The sequence below is a fragment of the Notolepis coatsorum genome, assembly GCF_963971535.1.
Source record: "Notolepis coatsorum genome assembly, chromosome: 11".
Lineage (NCBI taxonomy): Eukaryota > Metazoa > Chordata > Actinopteri > Aulopiformes > Paralepididae > Notolepis > Notolepis coatsorum.
In genome coordinates this window covers 51,860,377-51,885,140 of record NC_140175.1, presented here as the reverse complement: position 1 = coordinate 51,885,140, position 24,764 = coordinate 51,860,377, and the positions used below count along the sequence as shown (strand labels likewise).

Here is a 24,764-nt window from a genome sequence, read left to right as displayed (position 1 = left end):
ATTAACTGATGTACAGTAGGTGAAGGCTGGAGGGAGTTTTACCAGCAGCACAGCAGCAGAATTATAGTAATGCAGGGATGAGTAATGGACCACCTTGTTGTCCCCGTGGGTCATGTGTGTTTATGATTGGTGGACGTCTGATCATCTGACCAGCTGCTTGGGATGAATTACCAGTGTCCGGCGTGAACTAATGCAAAGCTCCATTTGCAAAGAATTCATGTTAATTGAACCTGCTTGGAGGACCAGATGGGTGGGGTCTTCTGTTGTTCAGATTGTATAGGATAAGTTGTGACCGACATATAAATTGACTTTCAAATAGTCAACATTTTCTAGCACTAATTGTACTGCCCTGTGCTACAAATTGCATCTGTGATTCTAAACATTTTGCAACAAATGCTAAAAAGAATCTTGACCACAATCTGATTCATAATCAAGGTTTCTCCTGAGGGCATGTTTGTTGAAAGGGCGCTCTAGTGAAGGGATCTCCCTCAGCTCGCCCCCCTATGGACCAGGAGTGAAGGGGTCCCACGGCGACTGAGCCTACCGCTGCCTGGTGGCCGATGCTGGACACTACACGGTGTGCTGCCACTGGCTGCTGGAACAGAGGTGCCTCTTGGTAACGCAGGTACTGGGAGGGGGTCTGGGCGAGGGACTGAGAGGCACAGAGAGGAGACACAGGGACCAGGAGGCGTTGGGTCTGGCATGGGGGCTGTGTATTTGGTTGTATGTGGTGTGGATGCTGTCTATTCATTTGGAGTTGGTGTGAAGGCTGTGTGCTGGGCTGGTGTTGGTTCTGTGTGTTGGACTGGTGTTGGTTCTGTGTGTTGGACTGGTGTTGGTTCTGTGTGTTGGACTGGTGTTGGTTCTGTGTGTTGGACTGGTGTGAAGGCTGTGTGTTGGACTGGTGTGAAGGCTGTATGTTGGACTGGTGTGACGGCTGTGTGTTGAACTGGTGTTGGTTCTGTGTGTTGGACTGGTGTGAAGGCTGTGTGTTGGACTGGTGTGAAGGCTGTGTGTTGGACTGGTGTTGGTTCTGTGTGTTGGACTGGTGTTGGTTCTGTGTGTTGGACTGGTGTTGGTTCTGTGTGTTGGACTGGTGTTGGTTCTGTGTGTTGGACTGGTGTGGAGGCTGTGTGCTGGACAGTGAGTTCGGCCCAGTCAGGTGACTGCCAGCAGAAACAACAACGGCAGACTCCTCTCTTCTCACAAAAGGTGCCTGAAGGAAAACATCAGATGACTCATTGGGTTTAATAGGCACCGAGTTAATCAAGGCATTTTTCTTGCTTTCTTTCCTTGCTGTCCTAAAAGGAGCCATTTGGAAGACATCAGGGCTGATGGGGCATTGGGCGAGATCACTGACATGTGTGAAGGGCAGCCTGGAGCAGGCAGCCGGTATGGTATAGGAGTTCTCCTGGTCTGGGATCAGCCTGGAGCAGGCAGACGGTACGGTATATGAGTACTCCTGGTCTGGGATTAGTCTGTGTTCACCAGCACTGTCAACAGTCACAGACTCAGTCCATTGCTTGTCATCAGCAGCAGTTGTAGTCCCAGTAGCTAGTGATGGACTACAACTACCAGGTTCCCTCTGTTGGCCTATGGGAAACAGAAAAGATAAAGGTTCAGATGTACAATTCATCATGGCATCACATTTCTTTATTGACTTTTCTTAAAATGTAATTTTGTTATGCAAAGAACACCCCTCCCAATCCAGCCCTACTGAAGGATGAGGTTCAGCAAGTTCCTGTTTCTTATGTGGATCTTCATGTGGACATGCAGCCTGTGACAATGAGCGAAAGGTAAACATGTCAGATCCTCTGAGAAAAGTGATTAGCCCTAGCTGCTGGATCAGGACACAACTAGTATAAGCGGTTGTTATGAGCTACTGGCAGGCACTTCACACTCATCACCTGTCCTGCATATGGCTCGCCGACAACAAACTATCATTACACATGGGCAAAACAGAGTCCATACTCTTCGGTTCAAATAACAAACTCAACAAGACCGACGGCTTCTCGGTTACAGTGGGTGACAATATTGTCACAAGGAAAGATGAAATTACCTACCTAGGTTCCATCCTAGAGGCTAATCTTTCCTGTGACAAAATGGCATCCAATGTAATAAAAAAAAGTCAACCAACGAACTCGATTCTTGTACCGGATCTCCTCTCTGGTAAACAAGAATACCCTGAAGACTCTGGCAGGAGCACTCATTCAAGGGTACTACGACTATGCTTGCACCTCATGGTACCAAAGCACCTCAAAGGCACTAAAAAACAAATTACAAACATCTCAAAACAAGCTAGTCAGACTACTGCTTGACCTGACCCCTAGAACCCACCTCACCCCGGCCCACTTTGACAACCTAGGATGGCTTAGAGTAGACGACAGAGTACAGCAACTTGCAATGGGCCTGTCTACAAGATACACTACGCGACCAAGGTACCCATGTACATGTCAAAATACTTCCCAAAGGTCAGTGAATACCACAATCACAACACCAGAGGGAGCTCCACAAATCATGTTAAACCCAGATTCGGCTCAAACAAGGGACTAAACACGTTTCGCAATTATGCCACATCAATGTGGAACGCCCTACCCAAAGCTGTAAAGGAATGTGAATCACTACCCACTTTCAAAACCACTCTCAAAGAACACCTACGGGAGACTGCAATTCGAAACTGGCCCCTACAAATGTCTTAACCCAGTTGTACAGTAAATTACCAAGTATGGCTTTGCCAGTATTCCAATGTACAGTGTACAGTGTCCCACCCCAACCCCCCCCCCCCCCCCCCCCCAATGTACAGCCCCCACCCACCAACCCCACCCCACCCACCCAACCTCCTCCAATGTACAGTTTCTACGTCAAATGTATATACACTTTTTCTGGACACTTTTTGTATCACAAACAGTACTGTATTTGCAAATCTGATATGTCATAAATGTATAGATGTAGCAGTACTGTCTATCTGTATGTCATGTATGTCATATATGTGATGATGAATTGAAAATGGGGGACCCTGATGTAAACAAGACGAAAGTCTTTCTCTGGTCTGCATCCCCTTAACAATTGTATGTATTGAGCTGTACTGTACTGTACCAATTCTGCAATCTGTTAATAAACTTTTCAATCAATCAATCAATCAATCAATCAATCAATCAATCAATCCTCTGATGAGCCTTGGATTGTTCACACTCAGTGATGTGCTGTGTGTGTACACATGTGCTGCCAACGCATTAAACCTATGGAGTCGATCACCTTGTTTGCAGGGCTATAACTATATATATATTATAGCTATGGATGCAATAATATGGCCCATTTGGCATCGAGTATCTATCGTAGCGATGGGAATTGATCAGATTTTATCGATACGATTCCATTATCGATTCTGCTTATCGATCCGATTCTTTATCGATTCCCTTATCGATCCTTGATACATTTATAATTTAAATAAATAAATTGGAAATGCAACAGAACTAAGCTGGTTAGAATAACAACATACAACTTGACATTTCTGATAGTCATTTATTGTTGAGCCCCCATGTCAGAAAAATACAAAAACTGTAAAAAATAATGTATTTGAGATTCTCTTAAAATGTATTTATTTTTTGAATTTTTTTTAAACTAATTTAATCTAATTTAACGACCTGTTGAATGTAACTACAGTTCAGTATCTTAAACTAATTTAATCTATTGAACCGTAGTTGCATTCAACAGGTCGTTATTCCTCTGACTTCTCTGTCTCTGGTCTTTCAGAAGACCAGCGCATGCGCGCACGCACGCTACACGGACATGTTTGTATGTTGCACGGTACTTCCTGACTTACCTACTAGTAAACAACAGTCAACGTGATCACACGCTCTCCGTCTCTTATTATATGTGAACTAAAGAGTACAAGGTTTACACAACAGCACCCATCCACTTTTTTTTGTATTTGTACCTGTACTACCTGCTGTCAGCTGTTATCTCTCTCTGTGTGTCTGTATGAGCTTGGTTAGCTTTGCGGCTGTTAGGTTGCCCCAAATTAAATGAATGACTCGGTTCTAAAGCATTCAAGTAGTTTTTCATCACTGCACTTAGAAACAGTCAAACAGCGGGAGCGTTTCGGGAGCATATGACCAAAACCCAGGCAATTTCGAGCCCTTAAGGAATCAAATAGTCTGCTCTATGGCTTCATGCTAATGTTATTGTTTTGAAATGCGCAACTGTCGGAAAAACCTGGCAGCGATAAGAGGAATTGATAGTCACGGAGGCATGCGATTCCAGGAACCGGTTTTCGATTCCCATCCCTACACACCCTTGAGTAGGGAGAGGTCATGCATGCAATTATCTGTATGTTGGAAGCGGCATTTTACTTTGATAAGCATCCAATGCAATTCGGGGGAATGCAATTCTTTGTATGTTTTAGAAGTGACATTTGACTTTGTGATCCCAGGCTCAGAGGACGACTTCTCAGGCGGCAACGACGACAGAGGAAGCACTAGCCATCCAATCACACCATCCATCTTAGGTGAGAACAAGGCTATAATAATGTGGTGCAGCATTGCACATGCACAGACATGTAGATAAAATGTGACAATGAATCTAATGAACCCGTAAATACGCATATTTGTCTCAAGGCTAGCCCTACATGCGTCATCAAAGCGCATGTAGGTGTTTTTATGCACTGTACCATTATTACTATCTAAACTGTAATAATTGTGGAATATTACTGTAATGAGCTGTATGTGTATGATCCAAGCGTCCTATGATCCTCATAGGACGCATAACAGAAAAAAGCATTCCATGTGAAGGTATTTATTTTTGCATGTCAAATAATAAAGAACCTTGAACCTTGTATATATTTGTTATGTTCATGTGATTCCAGAACCGGAGGAGGAGGAGGAGGTGGTCACGGTCACCACAGGGGCATCTAATTCTAGGCAGAGGGGTAAGCTACCAGGCCTCACTCATTCACTCAAAGTTTCTAACTACGTGTTATAGGAATGTTTGTCTACAGTAGGGTGTACGGGTAGGCTAGTTATGGTAATAATTGTATATTTGTATAATTGACAGGTCGAGGGAGGCAAAGGGGACGAGGTGCTTATGGGAGGAGCAGGTCGGCGGCTTGTTCCAGCAGCCAGGAGACCTGGCATCGGGAGGGCTGGGTGCCTAATGATATGCCATTCACGGTCAGCCCAGGACCACTGAGCGATGCGGCGCTGCTTTTATCACAGGCCAATCGACTACCTGAGTCTCTTCCTGACGGAGTTCCTGTCCACCATTGTTGCTCAGACCAACACCTACGCAGAGCAAAGCATCGCCCGTCTTGACCCAGCCCTGATCTACAGCAGGGCTCTTACCTGGAAGCCTGTCGGGGTGGAGGAGTTGAGGCGCTTTCTAGGCCTCTTCTTCCTGACCGGAATAATCAAGAAGTCTGCACTACATACTGTATGTTCTGGTCAACAGACGAGTTGATCAAGACCCCACATTTCCCGGCGACGATGCCTAGAAATAGGTTCCAATTGATCTGGCGATTCCTGCACTTTAGTAACAACGATGATCTAGATGCCAATGTCACCTTATACAAAGTACGCCCTGTCTTGGACCATCTGCTGTCCAGCCCAGCCGCAACATCGCGATCGATGAGGGAATGATGGCCTGGCATGGGCGCCTGGCCATCCGGGTCTACAATCCTGCAAAGCCCATCAAGTATGGTATAAAGTCATACATGCTATGTGACTCACGTACCGGCTACTGTTTTGCCATGAAGCCGTACTGTGGGCAAGCGGGGACCCAGTTGTCTGGCTGGGCAGGGCTACCGTCTGTACATGGACAATCTGTACAATTCTGTAGCCCTGTCCAACAGGCTCCTACACTTGAGGACCGACATCTGTGGTACCCTGAGGAAACACAGGGGGGAACCGCCGGACCTTGAGGTGGGGGGGACCATGGCCCGACAACAACCGGGTCATGGTCCTAGCATGGAGGGACAAAAAAATAGTGAAGATGATCAGCAGCTTCCACCAGGACACATTTACGGCCACCCAGGTGTGGCAAAGAGGTGAGAGAGAGAGGGTTGCCGTCCAGAAGCCGACATGTGTGGTGGCTAGGGGTGTAACGATACACAGAAGCCACGGTTCGGTACGTACCTTGGTATTGGGGTCACGGTTCGGTATGAGTTCGGTACAACAGAAAAAAAATATTTATAATAATTATTATTAATAATTTTTTTTTATATTATATTTATGATTATTATTATAATTATAATTATTAAATAGAATAATTTTCTATAGGCTTGCTGTGGTAGTCAGTGATACTGGTGTCATTATTTTACTTCACGACGAGACTGAATACTAGAGAACAGATGACATGTTACAAGAATGGCAGAGGATTATTTGGATTTAAACACAGTAGCAGACAGTTCAACTGGAGAGGAGCTCAGATGATCTGTCCGGAAAAGTATGTTTCTTTTTTTTATTTGATGAGCTGTGCCTGTGAGTCCGGCGGGGGAGAATGTTGATGTGTGTGTCGGCGACGCGTGTGTGTGTCTTTCCATTAGTTTCATTTGGTTAACGTTATTGGGCGAACAAGCAAATGAAAGAAAACTGTAAAATTTTAATGACCCTGCAGCTGTTCCAATGTATGTGCCTTTCTCCGTGCACTTTCGCCGCTCTGAAGTCTGACTCGGTGTGCCCAGCCACGCACGCTGTTCTCGCACGGACCTCGGCAGTGCCTGCATGTGCGACTCGCGTGTGTGCTGCACATACCGCACTGTGACGGCCGTACTGTAAATTCGCGGGACGAATACACATACCGTTACACCCCTAGTGGTGGCCTATAATCAGTGCATGAATGGTGTTGATAAGTTGGATCAGAACCTTGCTTATTACCCTTGTATAAGGAAGAGTGAAAAGTGGACCAAGAATTTTGTGTTGTATTTGTTTCAAATAGCTATGTTTGTGTTTGTTTTGTACAGATGCAGAAACCCAGCAGGACAGCACAGGACGATGCTCCAATTCATCACCAGTGTGGTGCGGCACACAACAGGGGGTGGTGAGGAGGCGGGGCTTGAGGCAGGTGGTCGTGAGGAGGCAGGTGGGGGTGAGGAGGCAGGTGGGGGTGAGGAGGCAGGTGGGGGTGAGGAGGAGGCGAGGGCTGAGGAGGCAGGTGGGGGTGAGGAGGCAGGTGGGGGTGAGGAGGAGGCGAGGGCTGAGGAGGCAGGTGGTCATGAAGCAGCAGAGGATGTTGAGGAGGCAGGTAGGGGTGAGGAGGTGGGGGCGGAGGTGGGGGGTGACAGGCGGCGGCGCAAGAAACCTAGGACCACAACACAGGACCTGCAGAGTAGATTGGTTGGCGGCATTGGGGCACATGGTACGGTGGCATACGCAGCCACGCCGATGAAGAAGTATCCATCCAGAGTCTGCAGGGTGTGCAGTAAGCGCGGCAAAAGAAGCTAAACAAGGTTCTACTGCACATCCTGCAGTGTTCCCCTTCATCGTGGAGAGTGTTTCACTCTCTACCATACAAAGAGAGATTATGCTAGCTGAGCGTAATAATCCCTCTTTGTATGGCAGAGTGAAACACGTGGCTGTGTACTTCCCCGTACCATGTGTAACAATCTGCGTTAGTTTAGTATAGTGTTTTGTAAATATGTAAATACTGCACTCACAACCGAGGTTATAAAACACACAGTACAACTGTGAATGGTTTCACAGTAGCACAGTGGGTAGTTGGACTGTTTTCTGTACCAAACAAATGTGTTGCACAGGTATATTTGGACCACTATTGTAAATATAGCATAGGCATTCTTTCACTTTCACAGCAATATAGTGATCTAGCTTGTCAACACCATTCACCATTGTCCTGTGGGAAGCTGGTGATCATCTTGTGTATATATAGTCAATAGCAGTGTAAATGTCTGCACATCTACTGTACTGTAAATCTTTCACTATCGAGGTTATAAAATACACAGTACAACTGTGTGAATGGCTTCATAGTGGGTAGTTGTACTGTACACTGTATTGTAAATATATCACTATCAAGGTTATAAAATACACAGTACAACTGTGTGAATGGCTTCATAGTGGGTAGTTGTACTGTACGCTGTATTGTAAATTATGTCACCATCAAGGTTATAAATGCAGTTGTGTGCAACTGAACAGTAAAAATAAATTAGTTCACTCTTCATCCAAGTTTGTCATAGTAAAAAACAATACTTATAATTTGAAATGTTTTTTTTTATGATAGACCTATACACCGTCACTCAGATTTGATCAGTCTGAGATTTTATCAGTACAGAAGAGTAGAAACGATACAGAAATAAAAAAAAAACAGTCTAAATAAACGTGTTATAACTTGTTTATTTATTTATTTGATGCTGTCTTGTTACCTTTGACCTGGAAATAATGTGTGTCTCAGGCGAGCAGAGAACGCTCGATTTACGCATGCAGCACACGCCGTAACTCTCGTTCCAGGAAATCAGCCTAGATTTTAGTGAAACGAGGCAATGTTTAGATTGGAATTCTGAATGAACGAAGGTATGTAGAAACAAACATTTTTTTTTACACGTTACACTACGAATGTTGTCGGTCAGATGAGCCATACGATTGTCTTCAGAGAATAATATAGAAATAGCCCCGCAAAGATCATGAAATATAACGATAGGTTATGTAGATAACCTAGTTATATTAGTATAGGCTAAGCGTCCCGCTCTGAGCCTTACGAGATACTCATATCTCCTGTGATACCTAATGTATCTCCCACGAACAAAAACACATGCACCCCACCTGTATGGGGCCCCGCCCCTTATGGTGGCCACCGCCCATATAACCATGACCCTGGTCATGAAACACCCTTCCTCGCCAAAACCCGTCCCAGGAAAAGATCCCTCAAGAGGGAACTCAGGGCGCGCAGAGCGGGACGCTTAGCCTATACTAATATAACTAGGTTATCTACATAACCTATCGTTATATATCGTATAGCATCGCGTCCCGCTCTGAGCCTTACGAGATAATGGGGAAGAGCGGGCGCGAGACCCGACAGATGTACCCCCTGAGGACCCGTAAGCCCACATCAAGGGGTGCGGGGAGCCCTGTCACCCCATCCTTCCTAACGAAGGGGGGGGCGCAGTCAACTCCACCTGAATGCGAACAAGAGGGAGCCAGAACCCCTTGAACACACCGTACAGGCGGAACCACGTGTGACTCAACACACTGCGGCCCATACCCATACACTCCTGCTACCCGACCAAAGGACGGGAAGCAGGAAAGGCCACAGACCCCAGAACCGCCTGGGAGACAGAACCCCCGGTCATGTCCATGAGGAAAAACCTTACAAAGGAGCCCGGGGAGGACCATGAAGCTGCAGCACAGATGGCCTCCACCGAGGCCCCACCCAGGAGAGCGGCAGAGGCAGCCACCCCACGAGTGGAGTGCGCCCTGACGCCCCCAGGGGGATCCTGCCCAGCCAGCGTGTAGCAGAGGGTAACACCCTCGCACAACCAATGGGACAGGCGCTGCTCCGACAGTGCCTTACCAGCACGAGCCCCACCGTAACAGACAAAAAGCTGGTCGGTAACCCTGAAATCCTGAGTACGGCTGAGGTAAATCCCCAAGCACGGACTGGACACGACAGGTGAAGGCCCGCATCTAACTCACCAGTGTGAGGAGGAGGACGAAACGCCTGAACCACAATATCCCGGGAGCGGAAGGAACTCCGGATATTCTCCGGCACGAAAGCAGGATTAGGTCGCAGAGTGACACCGCAATCGGTCCGAAAAGACAGGCACTCTGGATGTACCGAGAGAGCACAGAGCTCACCTACGCGTTTAGCGGAAGTGACAGCCAGAAGGAACGCGGTCCTGAAGGACAGCTGTCCCAACGGCGCCCGCTTGAGCGGCTCAAACGGGGCCAAGGACAACCGACCGAGGACCAATTGAAGATCCCAAGTCGGAGCCAAGGAGCGTTGCACCGGCTTAACGCGTCGAGCGCCAAGCAGGAAACGCTTCACAAGAGGGTGGCTGAACAAGACATCCCCTCAAACCCCTCATGATAGGAGGATATAGCTGCTGCATATACCCTCACCGTCGAAGCCGACAGTCTATCAAGGAGAGACTGGAGGTAACTAAGGACAGCAACCAGGGGGCAGGAGCCTGAGTCCTGGCCCCCCGCCTTACACCACACTTGGAACATACGTCATCTGCCCGCGTAAGCGCGACAGTGGAGGGAGCATGCGCATTCCAGATGGTAACACCATCAGGATCAAGAACCTGCGCCCCTCAACGTACCCGTCCCAACAACTGACCTAACAGATGTATGGGGAAGAATCCCTGGCGGCACGGCATCGGTCCCAGACCTGCCTGGCCATGTCCAGACGCAATCCACACCCGTCAGGATGAGGGCCGCCCCGCGACAGTACACCTGCACCCACATTCTCCCTGCCGGGGATGTGGGGAGCCCTTAGGCCGCGCAGATGGAGGACGCCCATAGCCAGCCGCCCGCCGCCTGGTGCAGACAGGGGGAGCGTACTCCTCCCTGTCTGTCGATACACGACACTGACGTCGTATCGTCCGTCCTGATCAACACCATTTGTGGACCAGAAGGACCGCTTTCAACACCAACACATTGAACGTAGCGCAGACCGGGCAGCATGGTTTGCCAGCTGCCCCCTACTGCGTTGGCCCGACGCACCACCAGCGAGGGAGGCGTCGGTGAAAACGCGACGTGAGACAGCGCCGTAACCGTCCTAGGACGGAACCTCCCGAGCGTGTTGACAACACGCTCCGAGATGGATGCCCATAGCCCTCCAACCGTTGACTGGGAAGAGGAATACTCTACATCCAGTCTACAGCAACCCCAGGCTGGTAGAGACCTGCCTGGTACGAGACCTGACGATCCACCTTGACCGCGAAGGACCAGAACGTCATCAGGGCAGAACACTCCGTAACCCCGGATGACGCAGAGGCCCCAGTGCGGCCTCCACGCACTTGGTGAAGATGCGGGGAGCCAGAGAAAACCGAACGGCAGCCTCTGGTACTCATACGCTAACCCTGCAAAGGAAGCGTAGGTAAGCCCTAGGATGGAAGATCGGGGACGCGCATACGCATCCTACAGGTCTATGGAGGAGAACCAGACCCCCACCTGACAGTGTTCAACAGGTAGGAGACGATCCAAAAAATGCTGAACCTTCCCATGGGACAGGTCCAGCCTGGGTCTTACACCCCTCCCTCCCGACTTCTCGGGCAGAGAACACCGGGAGGAGAACGCCACGACGATGGCTTGCTTCGTCCACAGAGATTGGATCTCGTCGACCAGAGCTGTCCCTGCTGGAGACCCCGACAACAGGGTCTGTACCAAACCTGAAAACGGGTGGGGTTGTGTAAACACAAGTCCCCGCCTCACCATTCTCTCCATCTACCTCGACATATGGTACTGCCGTAGTCATATGTGACGACACTCCCAACGCACCCGCCGTCACGTGGCGCAGGTCCGCCAGGAACTGTAGATAGTTGGCCCGGTCCCCCCCGCTGTGCGAAGACAACCCTGGAATCGTGCGAGGAGCGCGTTCCGTGTCGGAACACCTGACCCTGACACCACCCACGAGGCAATCGCACCCAAGGGGGAACCCCGACAGAAAAGGGCCTGTCTGATACGGGGGGCTTCCGATCAAAAAAGCCCCCCCACTGAACACCCCTCCAGAACATGCTGAAGGAGTTGTTCTGCAGCCGGACATGCAAGGTGTAAGGCCCCCATGGGTTCCTACACACCGTAGCCCTGCAGTGATATCACTACCACCCCAAACCATGTGAGCTGCGACCACCTGCCAATATTCCAGGAGTGGGAGCACCAACATGATACCTGGCCTGGCGAAGGCGAGGCCGGGGAAGCCCGCACTGTGTGCCTCAAAAGGTTTCGAGCCCCCCTGCTGACAACACTTAAGTTGACAGACGTAACACCAGGCTCAACCAACACAGTTCAAGGTGTGGGAGCCGCTTGACAGCACAACATTCTCACGGACAGACCCAGGCTCAGCCATCAACTGGGTGTCAGCCCCTGTCTCCATGAGAAGCGAAGAATGGGGCCGCATACGCTTCAATGAAGGTTCGCGGCCCGCAGCCAAAGGAGAACGCTCAGAGCCCCGCTTCTGGGGATACCAGAGAGAGGATTGAACGGGGAGCGGGCTGCTCGCGGCAAAATGACGACGGAGTGGTTTACCAACACCGAAATCACCCAAAATGGCCGATCCCTCGGCCGCCAAGACTGTCGGCCTCGCGATACCCTGTCGATTCTCCAACCAGGGCACCACTGGCGGGGGAAACATGGCCGCCTGTCGAGGGCCCCGTCATCGCCGCTGACGAGGCCGTGCTCTCTCTTCTTCTGGCTGCGCGGTGTGAGGCGGTGTAGGGCCTAGGACAATACCGCCCGCGCTCCAGCAGAAGACCCGGAGAGGGGAACCCTGAGCGGTTATAGCTTGCGGCTGGGTCAAAGCTAATAACGTCAACATCCTCGACGGAGTGGTTTACCAACACCGTGCGCGATGTGTCGACGTCGGCCGGCCCTCAAGGCCCCTCCACCAGACACCATTTCTGTAATAGAAAAAACACCAATTCGAACACAGTTCTAATCGTTGCCAATTCCATACCGTGGCGGTACAAGCCTTAACAGCCCACCAGCCACTCGCCAGGCCGACCCATGGTGTCGGCCGGGCGGGGCATTGTTTCAATATATCAAAAACAAAGGACTGACGTTAACATGGAGCACCAGTGGTGATTGCAAACAGCACCCTCCACTGTGGTGTGGACCATGAAAAGGTTAAATGAATAAAAGAGCTAAACCACAAAAACTGTAGAATGAGCAAACCCATACACACAAAGTTTAAGGGGAGACGGACCAGACCCGTCTTCATTCAAAATATTCACAACAGAACACCAGCCCTAGTTTAGCCCATTTACCAAAAAAGGTAAACAAAGCCCCCCCCCCGCACTACTCCCCCAGTATACCGATTGACCGTCAGTATGAATGGTTTGAGAGGAGAGAAAGCTGTAGCAAGACAGACCTTCTCATAGCAGAGTGACAAAATGAAACAATAGCCCCCTACACAGGGCCGCCCCAGGAGATGGGGGGCCTCGCGTCTAAAAACGCACAGGGCCTCACATTTCTCCCAAGCGGCCCTGCCCTTATACTACTGCAGCCTAACGCCAGGCAATGTGGAACCCAAGACAACAATTGCCTGTGCACAGACACGCAACATGTTTACCATGTCGGCTGGACCCATAGCCCCACTACCCGACGCCAACCCAGATGGGAACACCGTTCAACAAACCCCGCCGGAACACAAGGTAATACCTGGCTAGAACCTAGCCACGACCTACCCCGTTGTCAACCCATTTACCCGAAAAAGGTAAATAGAACTCAAAACCCCACAACAGCTACCGACTGACCTTCATTGATGAACCGGGCAAGAGGCGGGAGAGTGACAACATCTCACGGCGGAGACATTAAAACAGCATAGCAATTAGCAGTAGTGATAGCATGCGGCAGTAGCGATAGCATGTTAGCATAGCTTTAGATGTTTTAGCAGCACGCCCAAGACAGCTTGGAAACCGTTCCCTGCAGAGAACGTTCACCAAACCATCTTGCCCCTGGCGCCAACACACAACAAGGTTGTGTTAACAACACAAACCAGCATTACTAACACTAATACCCATGCCTGAAGACACAGGGCCTACCTGAGTACAAGCTGGCCCGACAGCCAGCCTTGTACAGCTGAACCTCGATGTGCAGTCATCAAACGAGGAACATCACAGGCCCGTCGTGTCGCCGAAAACATGCGTTGAAGATGCCAGGGGCCAGCAACCTCCGGTAAGCTTCCAACACTATTAATCTTCCTTAATCTTTTCATTCCGCTAGCTCGTATGGTGCACGCATCCAACACGCTGGGACGAAAATAGAGGAAGGGTGTTTCATGACCAGGGTCATGGTTATATGGGCGGTGGCCACCATAAGGGGCGGGGCCCCATACAGGTGGGGTGCATGTGTTTTTGTTCGTGGGAGATACATTAGGTATCACAGGAGATATGAGTATCTCGTAAGGCTCAGAGCGGGACGCGATGCTATACGATATATAACTGAAACAGCCACGAAACGTCGGCATGCTGACAGCTCAATGCGCAAAACGTGCGGCACCCAATGTGTTAATAAAACCTGTTTGTTCCTCTGATATTATTCCCGGGAGCACCCCCTCCAAGCGAGAGGCCAATAACTTTGCCAGCACCTTTACATCGAGGAGAGACAGGGGTCTAAATGAACCACAGGAGGATGGATCATGTCCTTTTTCAGAAGCAGGATTATAGATGCTTGGGTTAAAGTGGGAGGTAAAGAATCACCCATAACTCATTGGGCGCCACCATCTTTCCCCATCTGTACTCAATGGCGCCAGTGTTATTGACCATTTTAGCGATGTTTGCAGACCCATCGTGTGTTCTGTATTATAGCCATGGAGACAATAGTATGGCTCATTTGACAGGCATTGTTCATAGTCCATCACTGACTAATCAGTTAATTTCTACATACTGTAGTTTGTTACACGCTAAACATCGCCCCTTTCCAAAATAATCCAGTCTTTTTTCATAGATCGCGAGATATGACGCGTTATATGCAATATGCCCAAATCGTTCTAGTTGATCGCCTGAAACCCCAAATACTTCCAAATCAAAAGGTATATACCATGTACATATGTGTCTTCACAAAATCATCAAGGGGGGGGTGGTCGTTTTAACTAGAAACTGCGATCGTGTTTGTCGAGCATGTTTAACATCCGGTAAAACACGACACTGTGATCGGTACAGAAGCATGTTTTACGTTAAAAAAATACCAGCAGGTTACCTAAGATAGACCTTACCTCAGTGAGAAAGTACTCCAAAATGAATAAATCCCAGTCGAACCCATGGTGATCGCAATTACTCGTGTATATTGGGCATGGCTACCATATGGGAAAAATAGCTCTGATGCACCAAATCTTCCACCGATTGCTATGTTGTGATCCACTCCTAGTGTATAGAACGGGGATCAAAGGAAAAATATCAAAGGATCAAAACCCGAGTATACTCAGGTTTTTGGCTCTCAACGCATGGCGGAGAAACACGACTAAACTCGGGTATGGCGCCCAATGAGTTAAGTGACTCCTCATACATAGGCAATAAAAGTGGGCCAGTTTGTTGTGGAATTTCCCATCAGGGCCTGGAGCTTTGTTGGTCTGCATTGTCCAAATTGAACGTACTAACTCCTCAGTAGAGAGAGGTGCATCCAGGTCTATCTTTGGGGCCTCAAGCCCATCCATGAAAGCAGCCCATTTTAGAGGTATCTGAAGGAAATTCTGATTTATAATAGGGAGGAATAGTATGATTTGAAAATGTTATTAATGTGTACAGGGTCAGAAGTTAGGTTTCCAGAGGGATCTTTAATTTTAGTGATTGAGCGGGAAGATGCATTCCTTTTAAGTTGATGGGCAAGTAAACGTCCAGATTTGTCTCCATGTTCATAGTAAGTGCTACGTGATTTCATTAAGAGCTGCTCTGCTACTGGAGAGCCCACCTGTAAATCCAGTCACTGTTTAAAAAGTTCAGGGGAATGGTTTGAAGAATAATTATGGTCTATTTAAAGTATCTTAGATGTGAGCTCTTGGAGCCTAGTTTTGTGTACTTTGTTTGAGTGAGCTGAATAAGATATGATTTGCCCTTTGAGAAACACCTTCAATGTTTCCCATAATAAGGAAAAAGAGGTGGAATCATTCTGGTGTATAGCAAGAAAATCATCAATAGATTTTGAAATAAATTCCCAGAACTTCTTATCAGATAGAAGGAGGGGATTCAATCTCCAAAGCCGGGGGGTTCTGTCTTGAGGAGAATATAATATCTATGGTCAAAGGGGCATGGTCTGAGATAACGATACTTAAATAGTCAGACAAGCTAACACAAGGAAGCAGTGAACTATCTATACAAAAATTATCAATTCTAGAATAAGAATGGTGTACTTGGGAGAAGAAGGAAAATGGTTTGGCTGTAGGATTCCGGAATCTCCTAGGATCTATGACGCCGTGTTGTGACATAAAATCTGAAAATGATTTAGACATATTAGTTTGAGAGAGGTTGCGCGGGCTGGAGCAGTCCAAAGCAGGGTTAACCTCTTAAGCCCGGAGCCCTATTTTCAGAAAATCTGCCTAAAATACATATCAATATTGCTCCACTATATTGGGACATCTATGGACCTCAGTGAATGTATTCCCAGTGTCAGAAATATTGTGTCTATTACTAGGCTTGCTTAAATTGTGATGAAACAAAGGAGAATATGAATTATGATTTTTCTTTGCATCTTTGACAGTGAATAACACCATGCTAAAAATTACCAGTCATGAGGAACTGCCAATGATCTCGGGCAGTACCTTCTTGAGATCATGTGTACAAAAGATCTAAGGAAATGAATAAAGGGCAGATGATTACACAGAAGTTTTTTTTTTTTTTTTTATATATATTTTTTAATTATTTTTTAAACAGACATATAAACAAACATGACAACACACGATAAGATATACAAGCATTAATTCACAGTGCATATCCAATGAAATTACCATTTAGTCAAATGTCTTATACAGGATATACCCCTAATACCTGTTATCTAAAAACCTACATACATATGCTCCAGCTCGAACCCCCCCCTCCCGGACCCCCCATTGGATAATCCAACCATTATAACTTGTTCCTAACCAGACACTACCATTATGCTAGCTTTTATTCTCTCCACCACTTCTAACCACAATGTCATTTTGGATTCATTGAGACCCAAAATTCTTGCTGTAGATATTTCTTGATAAATCACATCGAGATATGTAAGAGTCCAGACCTTCCGGCACATTTTTTCCGGTTGAAACCATTGTGATGCTATCAGCTTTTTAGCCACTGTGATACCGGATAAAACCAATCTCTTTAGCTGTGGAGGTACTGCATGCTCAAAGACATCATTCAGCAGTAATACAGAGGGGTGTACAGGTATATCCAGAGTTAAGAGATTTTCTAATTGCTGGGTCACTTCTTTCCAAAATATCTTAACTGGTGGGCAGTCCCAGTACATGTGCATAAATGTCCCTTCGTCCCCATTTGTACATAGGGAGCATTTGGAGTCTTGTTTAAGACCCATTTTGTTCAGTCTTATAGGAGTTAAGTATGTCCTGTGAATATAGTTAAGATTGATTTGTTGATGGTCCGGGTTCCTTGATGCAAGTCGTACATTTGCCCAGGCCTCTTGCCAGTCAAAGTCTGTCTCCAGGTCTGGTATATCCCTCCTCCAGACTGAGTCTATATGGAGGGTTTCATACGAGGCCGTTAGTAATTGATGATAAAGATCTGATACAAAACCTCTCGATGTCTCTCTTTCATAGAAAAATGTGTGGTATCTGTGGTGTACAATTGGTATCTTTAATGGAACACTGTGAGCCTTAAAACATGCCAATAACTGTGCGTAAAAATAATATGTGGACTTGGTGAGATTAAATTTTTTGCGTATTTCATTGAAACTACAAAAACCCTGTTTGTTGAAAACGTCTCCTAATGAGTGTATGCCTTGCTTTTCCCATCTAGGGAATCTTATAGGTTGTTTTCCAATCAAGAGTGCATTGTTATTGAATAATGGAGTATGATTATGCCATTTATGTGGGGTCGAATATTTTTTTGTGTTTCGCGCCATATCCGGATCGCATGAGTGATTATGGGGCCAAATTTCCGTTCGCATTGCTTAATTGATAATTTAGTGTATACTATGCCCTTCAGCCTATGTGGAGCTACTATATTTTCTTCTAAATTTCTCCAGGATACTAATGCTTGGGGATCAAACCATGTTGTTAGTGGTCTTAAAGTGTACGCCTTAAAGTAGTGGTAGAAATCTGGAAATGCCATACCTCCGTCTGCTTTGTTTCTCTGTGCGGTGGATCTTTTTATACGTGGTGGTTTGTTATTCCAAATAAATTTGTATGTGGAGGAGTGTAATTCTTTCCAGTAACCCTTTGGAGGGGGTAACGGTAGCATTGAGCTGAAGAAGTTAATTCTAGGTAGGACGTCCATCTTAACTATTGATATCCGTGCCTGTACTGAGTTTTTAAGTTGTGACCACCTGACAAGGTCGTATTTGATTTTGTTTTGGATTTTTATGTAATTGTGCTTCACCGTTTGGCTTATGGTAGGGAATATTTCAACTCCCAAACATCTAAAGTGTTTTACAATCTGTATCTCTTTTGGGAGGGTTATATTTCTTTTTGCAGGGGCATTGAGTGGGAGGAAGGCCGACTTCGGCCAATTTATCCTAAATCCCGATAGATCTCCAAAGTCCTCAATCAGCTTGAGAAGATGAGGCAATGCGGTGTTGGGGTTTTGCATGAACAGTATTACGTCGTCCGCATATAAACTAATTTTGTGTTGTGTGCCCTTGATTATGATTGGTTCTATGGATTGGGATTGTCTTATATATTGTGCTAAAGGCTCTAATGATAGATCGAATAGTCCGGGACTAAGAGGGCAACCCTGTCTGGCTGAGCGTGATACCGGAAAGATTTCGGAGATGATTGTACCTGTTGTAATCATGGCCGATGGGTCTTTGTATAATACTTTAATCATATCAATGAATCCTTTTCCTAACCCCATCCTTTCTAATACTGCCCATAGATACGACCATTCCAACCTGTCAAAAGCTTTCATTGCATCCAGGGACAGTATCGCCTTAGGTGTGTTGTCTTCCTTGTTGGCATCTAGTACGTGTAGTAATCGTCTTATGTTATCAGTGATCAAGCGACCTCTTATGAAGCCAGTTTGGTCCGGATGAATTAAAGACGTCATATGCTTTTGTAGTCTGATGGCTAATACCTTAGAGTACAATTTGATATCGGTTCCGAGGAGGCTTAAAGGTCTATAACTACCGCACTCGGTGGGGTCTTTGTCTTTTTTAAGGAGGACTGTTATGAGTGCAATATTGTCATTCTTATGGAAGTTCCCCTCCTTGACTGAGTATAAAATCATATTTAGTAATAAAGGTCCAATTATGTCCCAACAAGAGAGGTACATTTCTGGTGGGATACCGTCTCTTCCAGGAGCCCTACCACTTTGCATTTCAGATATGGCCTCCCTAAGTTCATCTAGTGTGATCGGTGTTTCTAACTGTTTAGCGTCATCCTCTGAAAGTTTAGGGAGGTTAATTTGATTAAGATATGTGTCCATTTTGTTTGGATCGAAGGTTGTATCTGAGGCGGTTAGGTGGTCGAGCGGAGATTGCGTTCGTCACCAGCCCCGGAGCTGTGAGCTTGGTTCGCCTGTTCGAATCCAGCTCACAGCTCCGGGGTTGTCACCAGCTTGGCTGGCCGTCTGCACTGATACAATTGGCTGTATCAGAGGGTGGGAGAAGCTGGCGGGGTGGGTCCGGGTCGTTGTAAACAGCGACTCCTACAGTTCGGTCGGGGCGCCTGCTAAGCGCGGATTGGACGTGAGGGGGATAGTGTGGTCCTCCCACACGCTACGCCCTCTCAATGAGAATCCGCGCTGCCAGGTGAAAAGAAGCGGTGATTGGCTGGACGTGTGTCGGAGGAAGCACGTGGTAGCCTCCACTCTCCCAAATGATCTGACTGTGGGGGGTAAAGCGCAGCGACCAGGAAGGGACTGGGAATTGGCATACGACTAACATTGGGATGGGAGAAAATCGGAGGAAAATGGAGGGGGAAAAAGACAAATAATAAAAAAAAAAAAAAAAAAGATATGTGTCCATTTTGTTTGGATCGAAGGTTGTATCTGATTTGTATAAATTGGAGTAGAATTCTTTGAATGTCGTGTTTATTTCTTTGGGTTCTGTAACAAGTCCTTGTTGTGCTCTAATGGTAGTTATGTCTGCAAATTTTGCGTTGACTCTTAATCGCATAGCTAATAGGTGACTTGGTTTGGAACCTTGGGAGTACTGCTGTTGTCTTGTGCTACGTATTTGCATTTCAGATTGTTGTCTATATATGGCGTTAATCTCTTTTTTTAGTATATTGACTTGATTTTCCAGTCGAACCGAGTTGTTGTATTGTAAAGAATTAAATAACGTTGAGTAAAGCGTTTCCAGTTCATCCAGTTTTGAGCATCGATTCTTGCGTATTTGGGAGGAAAAGCTATCAGTGAAATCCTTGATCATTCCCTTTGTCGTCATCCATAATATTCTGGGGTCCTGCACCGTATTCGCATTCATCCGAAGGAATACCGTAAGACATAGGTGTCAAACTCACGGCCCGCGGGCCAAATCCGGCCCGCCACGTCATTTGATGTTTAATTTTTTTTTTTTACATTAATATTGGGTTAAAAAATAGCAGTGTTAAAATAATTGTGGGTTAATGCGTTAATAAAGCTTTAACTTTGACAGCCTTAGTTATTACACATTCTTACACATACATGTATGTTGAACATCTGAGGTAACAAAGGAAAAAAGCCAAAAGCACTTACTCCTCAGACATTCTTTGACAATTTTACAGCCCAAAATACAAAAAAGATCCAGGCGGAATAGGTAACAAAGGGTTGAAGAAATATTGTCTGAACTGTCAGATGCAAACTGGCTGTGTGACATAACCGAGCATCTCGCTCAATTGAATAAGAAGCTGTAGGGACGCAAACAAGTCCCACCCAAAACTTGACCAATATAGTTGTGAACTGAGACAACCCTTATTTTGTTATTTTTGAGTACAGTTACAGTTGTGTGTTCATGCAGACACATAATAGCAATTTCACCTTACGAATTGAAAATGGGGGACCCTGATGTAAACAAGTCGAAAGTCTTTCTCTGGTCTGCATCCCCTTAACAATTGTGTGTATTGAGCTGTACTGTACTGTACCCATTCTGCAATCTGTTAATTAAAGTTAATTAAACTATCTTCCATTAGTTGGATGTATGGCCTCTGCAAGGTTGTGTGCAGCCATTTGTTTTTGTAACATCTGCTACATCTGTCCCACGTGTTCTTTGCAGCTCACAGTTGTTAGTTCTGCCCCTCTTGACTGTGACAAAAAGGTTTTGAACAAACTTAATGTCATAGCTTGTATTTGATGATATTCTTCTTTGTTATTTACTTGAATGGTTTGATCATTGATTGGTGGAGTAATATGGGGTTCTGATAAACTAAAATTATTTGTTAAAATAACATAAGCTAACATATATTTTTACATTTATGCAAATGAATATGCAATATGTATAACTTGAATAAGTAATAAATACAGAAACACCATGTTTAACAATATGTAAATGTGTAGCTACATTTATTTTACATTACATTAACATTTATACGGTCTTTGGCCCTTTGAGGGCAACCATAATGCTGATGTGGCCCTCTGTGAAAATGAGTTTGACACCCGTAAGAGCTTCTTTGATTTGTGTAATTAATTCCTTGTTATTGAGCAGCATCGTGTTAAATCGCCATCTTGGGGCTCGGGTTGATAGTATACCAAATGTTCCTTTTAGGAGTAAATAACAGTGATCTGATAATGCATTGGGTATCATTTCCACATCGTAGTTATCAAATAGTCTCGGGATGTAAAAATGTAATCTATTCTGGAAAAAGTGTTATATCTCGCAGATCGACAGGAGTACTTCCGGGTCGTGGGGTTAAGTGATCGCCATAAGTCATTTACACCTGTAATCTTCGACCAATCCTTTAATGCATTTGATGAATTTTTTTGTTCACTGGAAAAGGAGGGGTTTGATTTGTCCATCCTTGGATTCCAAATGGCATTAAAATCCGCACCAATTATAAATGAGTATTCGGGAAGGTCTAACATTACTCCGGTAAGTGTAGTGAAGAAATTAACTTCGTATAAATTTGGGGCGTATACCGCTACCAGCGCTATTTTCCTGTTCTTGTGTAAAATCTTAGCTATAGTTATCCGACCATCTGCATCAGACCATACTCCCTTCAATTCAATGTTCAATTTCCGTCTAACGACTATGGCTAAACAGAAGGTTTTGTAGATACAGTACTGAATTCTCCCATCCAGACCAATGCAATTTGAAATATTATTATAGAATATAGAATAGCAGGCTTATAAATTACCTTATTATAGCCAATTCGCACATTTATATATATACATATATTATCTTTCAAATAGTGGAGCGGCATAGCTAACCTATTGTTCAATTTGTGATAAAAGCACCAAATTTGGTACATATTTAGCTTAATATATTTAGAAAATATATGGATATTGGGGCATTGCAGATTGGCATTCTGGTGACCATGGTAACAATTTCCAAAAATGGCTGCCAGCGTTTACTGGCATAGAACACTTTAGCCACCAAAGCTATTGTTTCCATGTTTTTAACACCACAAATAGTATTTACATACAACTTAAAGTGAAGAACATGTTTTATTAATATTTTTTTATAATTGTTATATAAAATAAAAAATACAACAATTTACAAAACAGTATCAAACATTTTCCTTTTTTGCTTCATTGCTTGTGGCAATGTCGTCCAGTGGGGCTCATACATTCCCTCTGTCTTCACCCACCCCCAGTAAATTGGTGATGGCAGCACAGGGTCTGGAAGCAGTGTCTTCCCCCAGATGTGACCACCCTGGTCGACAGCTCCACCAGAGCAGCTCGGGTAGGTGGAATTTTCTGTGCCAAGCTTTTACGTGGAAAGAGTTTCCTTCTTGCCTGGTTCACCTTGGTGCAGGTGCTGGTTCTGTCAAATAGAAGTATGACAAACCTCTCAATAATGTTCATTGCATCATCTGTTATCTCCTTTGGTCCATTTGCCAGCATCAGTAGTGCATTGGTCAGGTCTGGCAGTGACTTCCATGTTGACCATGCTGCCTTTTTTCCGTGTCCAGCTAAATTGGATACAGTGTCACAGCCTGTCAAAGCATGGAACATTGGAAGGGCACATGACATCTCTGGTCCGAGGCACGGAGCAATTTGGTGGGCTGGGGGGGGGGGGGGGGGGGACACACACACACTGTACAGCTGAGAATAGATATATGGGATGAAAACCTGCTGGGCAATGGGCATATTCATCAAATGTCTTGGCACCTGCTGGCTTCATCATCTGAATCATGGCAGCTCCATCAAGAACTACACAGGTTGTCGGAACACAGTGTGAGAAGAGCATTTATGCAGGTGAACACCAGGAAGGCTGCTGGCCCAGATGGTATAACAGGACGCATACTCAAGTCCTGTGCCAACCAGCTGGCCCCGGTGTTCACCGCCATATTTAATCAATCCCTGGCGGAGTCAGTGGTCCCTGCCTGCTTCAAGATGTCTACCATCATCCCTGTACCGAAGAAACCCTCCCCAACATGTCCAAATGACTACAGACCGGTGGCACTCACCTCTGTGGTCATGAAATGTTTCGAGAGGCTGGTCAAGGACCACATTTGTGCCTCCCTCCCCAGTGATATGGACCCTATGCAATTTGCATACAGGACAAACAGGTCCACTGACGACGCGGTCTCCCAGGTACTGCACAGCACCCTCTCTCACCTTGACCGTCAGAAGGGGGGCTATGTGAGACTGTTGTTCATTGACTACAGCTCAGCGTTCAACACCGGACTGGTGGACAAGCTGATCGAGCTAGGTCTGAGCTCCGCCCTGAGCGCCTGGGTACTGGACTTTCTGCGCGAAAGACCCCAGGCGGTCAGGGTGGGGGGTCAGACCTCCAACACCATCACCCTGAGCATCGGGTCCCCCCAGGGCTGTGTTCTGAGCCCCCTGCTGTACTCACTCTACACACACGATTGTGTGGCCAAGTTCAGCTCCAACTCCATAGTGAAGTTCGCAGATGACACGGTGGTGGTGGGGCTGATCTCGGACAACGACGAGAAGGCCTACCGGGAGGAGGTTGAGGTACTGGACCGCTGGTGCCAGGACAACAGCCTGCTCCTGAACATTGGTAAAACCAAGGAGCTGATCGTGGATTATAGGAGAGGACAGCAGGAGACGCACACACCACTGATGATTAACGGGGCTACCGTGGACAGGGTGAGCAGCTTTAAGTACCTGGGGGTCCACATCTCAGAGGATCTGACATGGTCAACACACATAGACACAGTAGTAAAGAAGGCGAAACAGCGCCTCTACCACCTGAGACAGTTAAGGAAGTTCAGAGTATCGGGGAAGATACTCCAGTCCTTCTACTCAGGAGCTGTAGAGAGCATCCTGACCGGAAACATCACTGCCTGGTATGGAAACAGCACGGCACAGAGAGTGGTGCGCTCAGCCGAGCGTACCACGGGTATTGCACTACCTCCCCTGCAGGTTCTATACAACAAGAGGTGCAAATCCAGAGCCTGCAGAATAATGAAAGACCCCCACCACCCCAATAACAGCCTGTTTCAGCTGCTGAGGTCAGGCAGACGCCTGCGAACCGCAGCTACTAGGACAGAGAGACCTGTTACCTGTTATTGCACAAATCTTTTTGTATTGGATTCTATTATATGTTGTACCCACTGTATTGCACATCGTTGCGGGCAAGACCACCCGCATTTCATTGTATACTCGTATGCCGTGACAAATAAAACTCTTGACTTGACTTGACTTGGTAGCATCAGGGGCTTTAGTCTGAGCTGGAGACAGGTCCTCCAGGCATTTCAGAAGGTCACTCTTGGTCCCAAGTCGTAATCTACCTCCATCAGAGAGTGCTGGTGGCCATGCTTGGTTCTCATGCTGGAAGAAGTCTTCCAGGTTTCTCTTGTTTGATAGCTAATGTAGAGTCATGAAAACAACTGAACATCACTTTTCA

The 24,764-nt window shown here is 46.4% G+C and overlaps 1 protein-coding gene across 1 annotated transcript in view; it reads right to left on the bottom strand.

The window, feature by feature from the left end:
- Positions 1-430: 430 nt before the first annotated feature.
- LOC311237120 (AP2-associated protein kinase 1-like) overlaps positions 431-24,764 on the bottom strand; it is a gene marked incomplete at its 3' end in the record, with an annotated part of 173,044 nt that continues 148,710 nt past the window's right edge. Inside the window, exon 20 of the mRNA XM_084324926.1 lies at positions 431-1,593. Within this exon, the coding sequence (XP_084181052.1) occupies positions 431-1,593 (1,163 nt within the window). The remainder of the gene's footprint in view (positions 1,594-24,764) is intronic.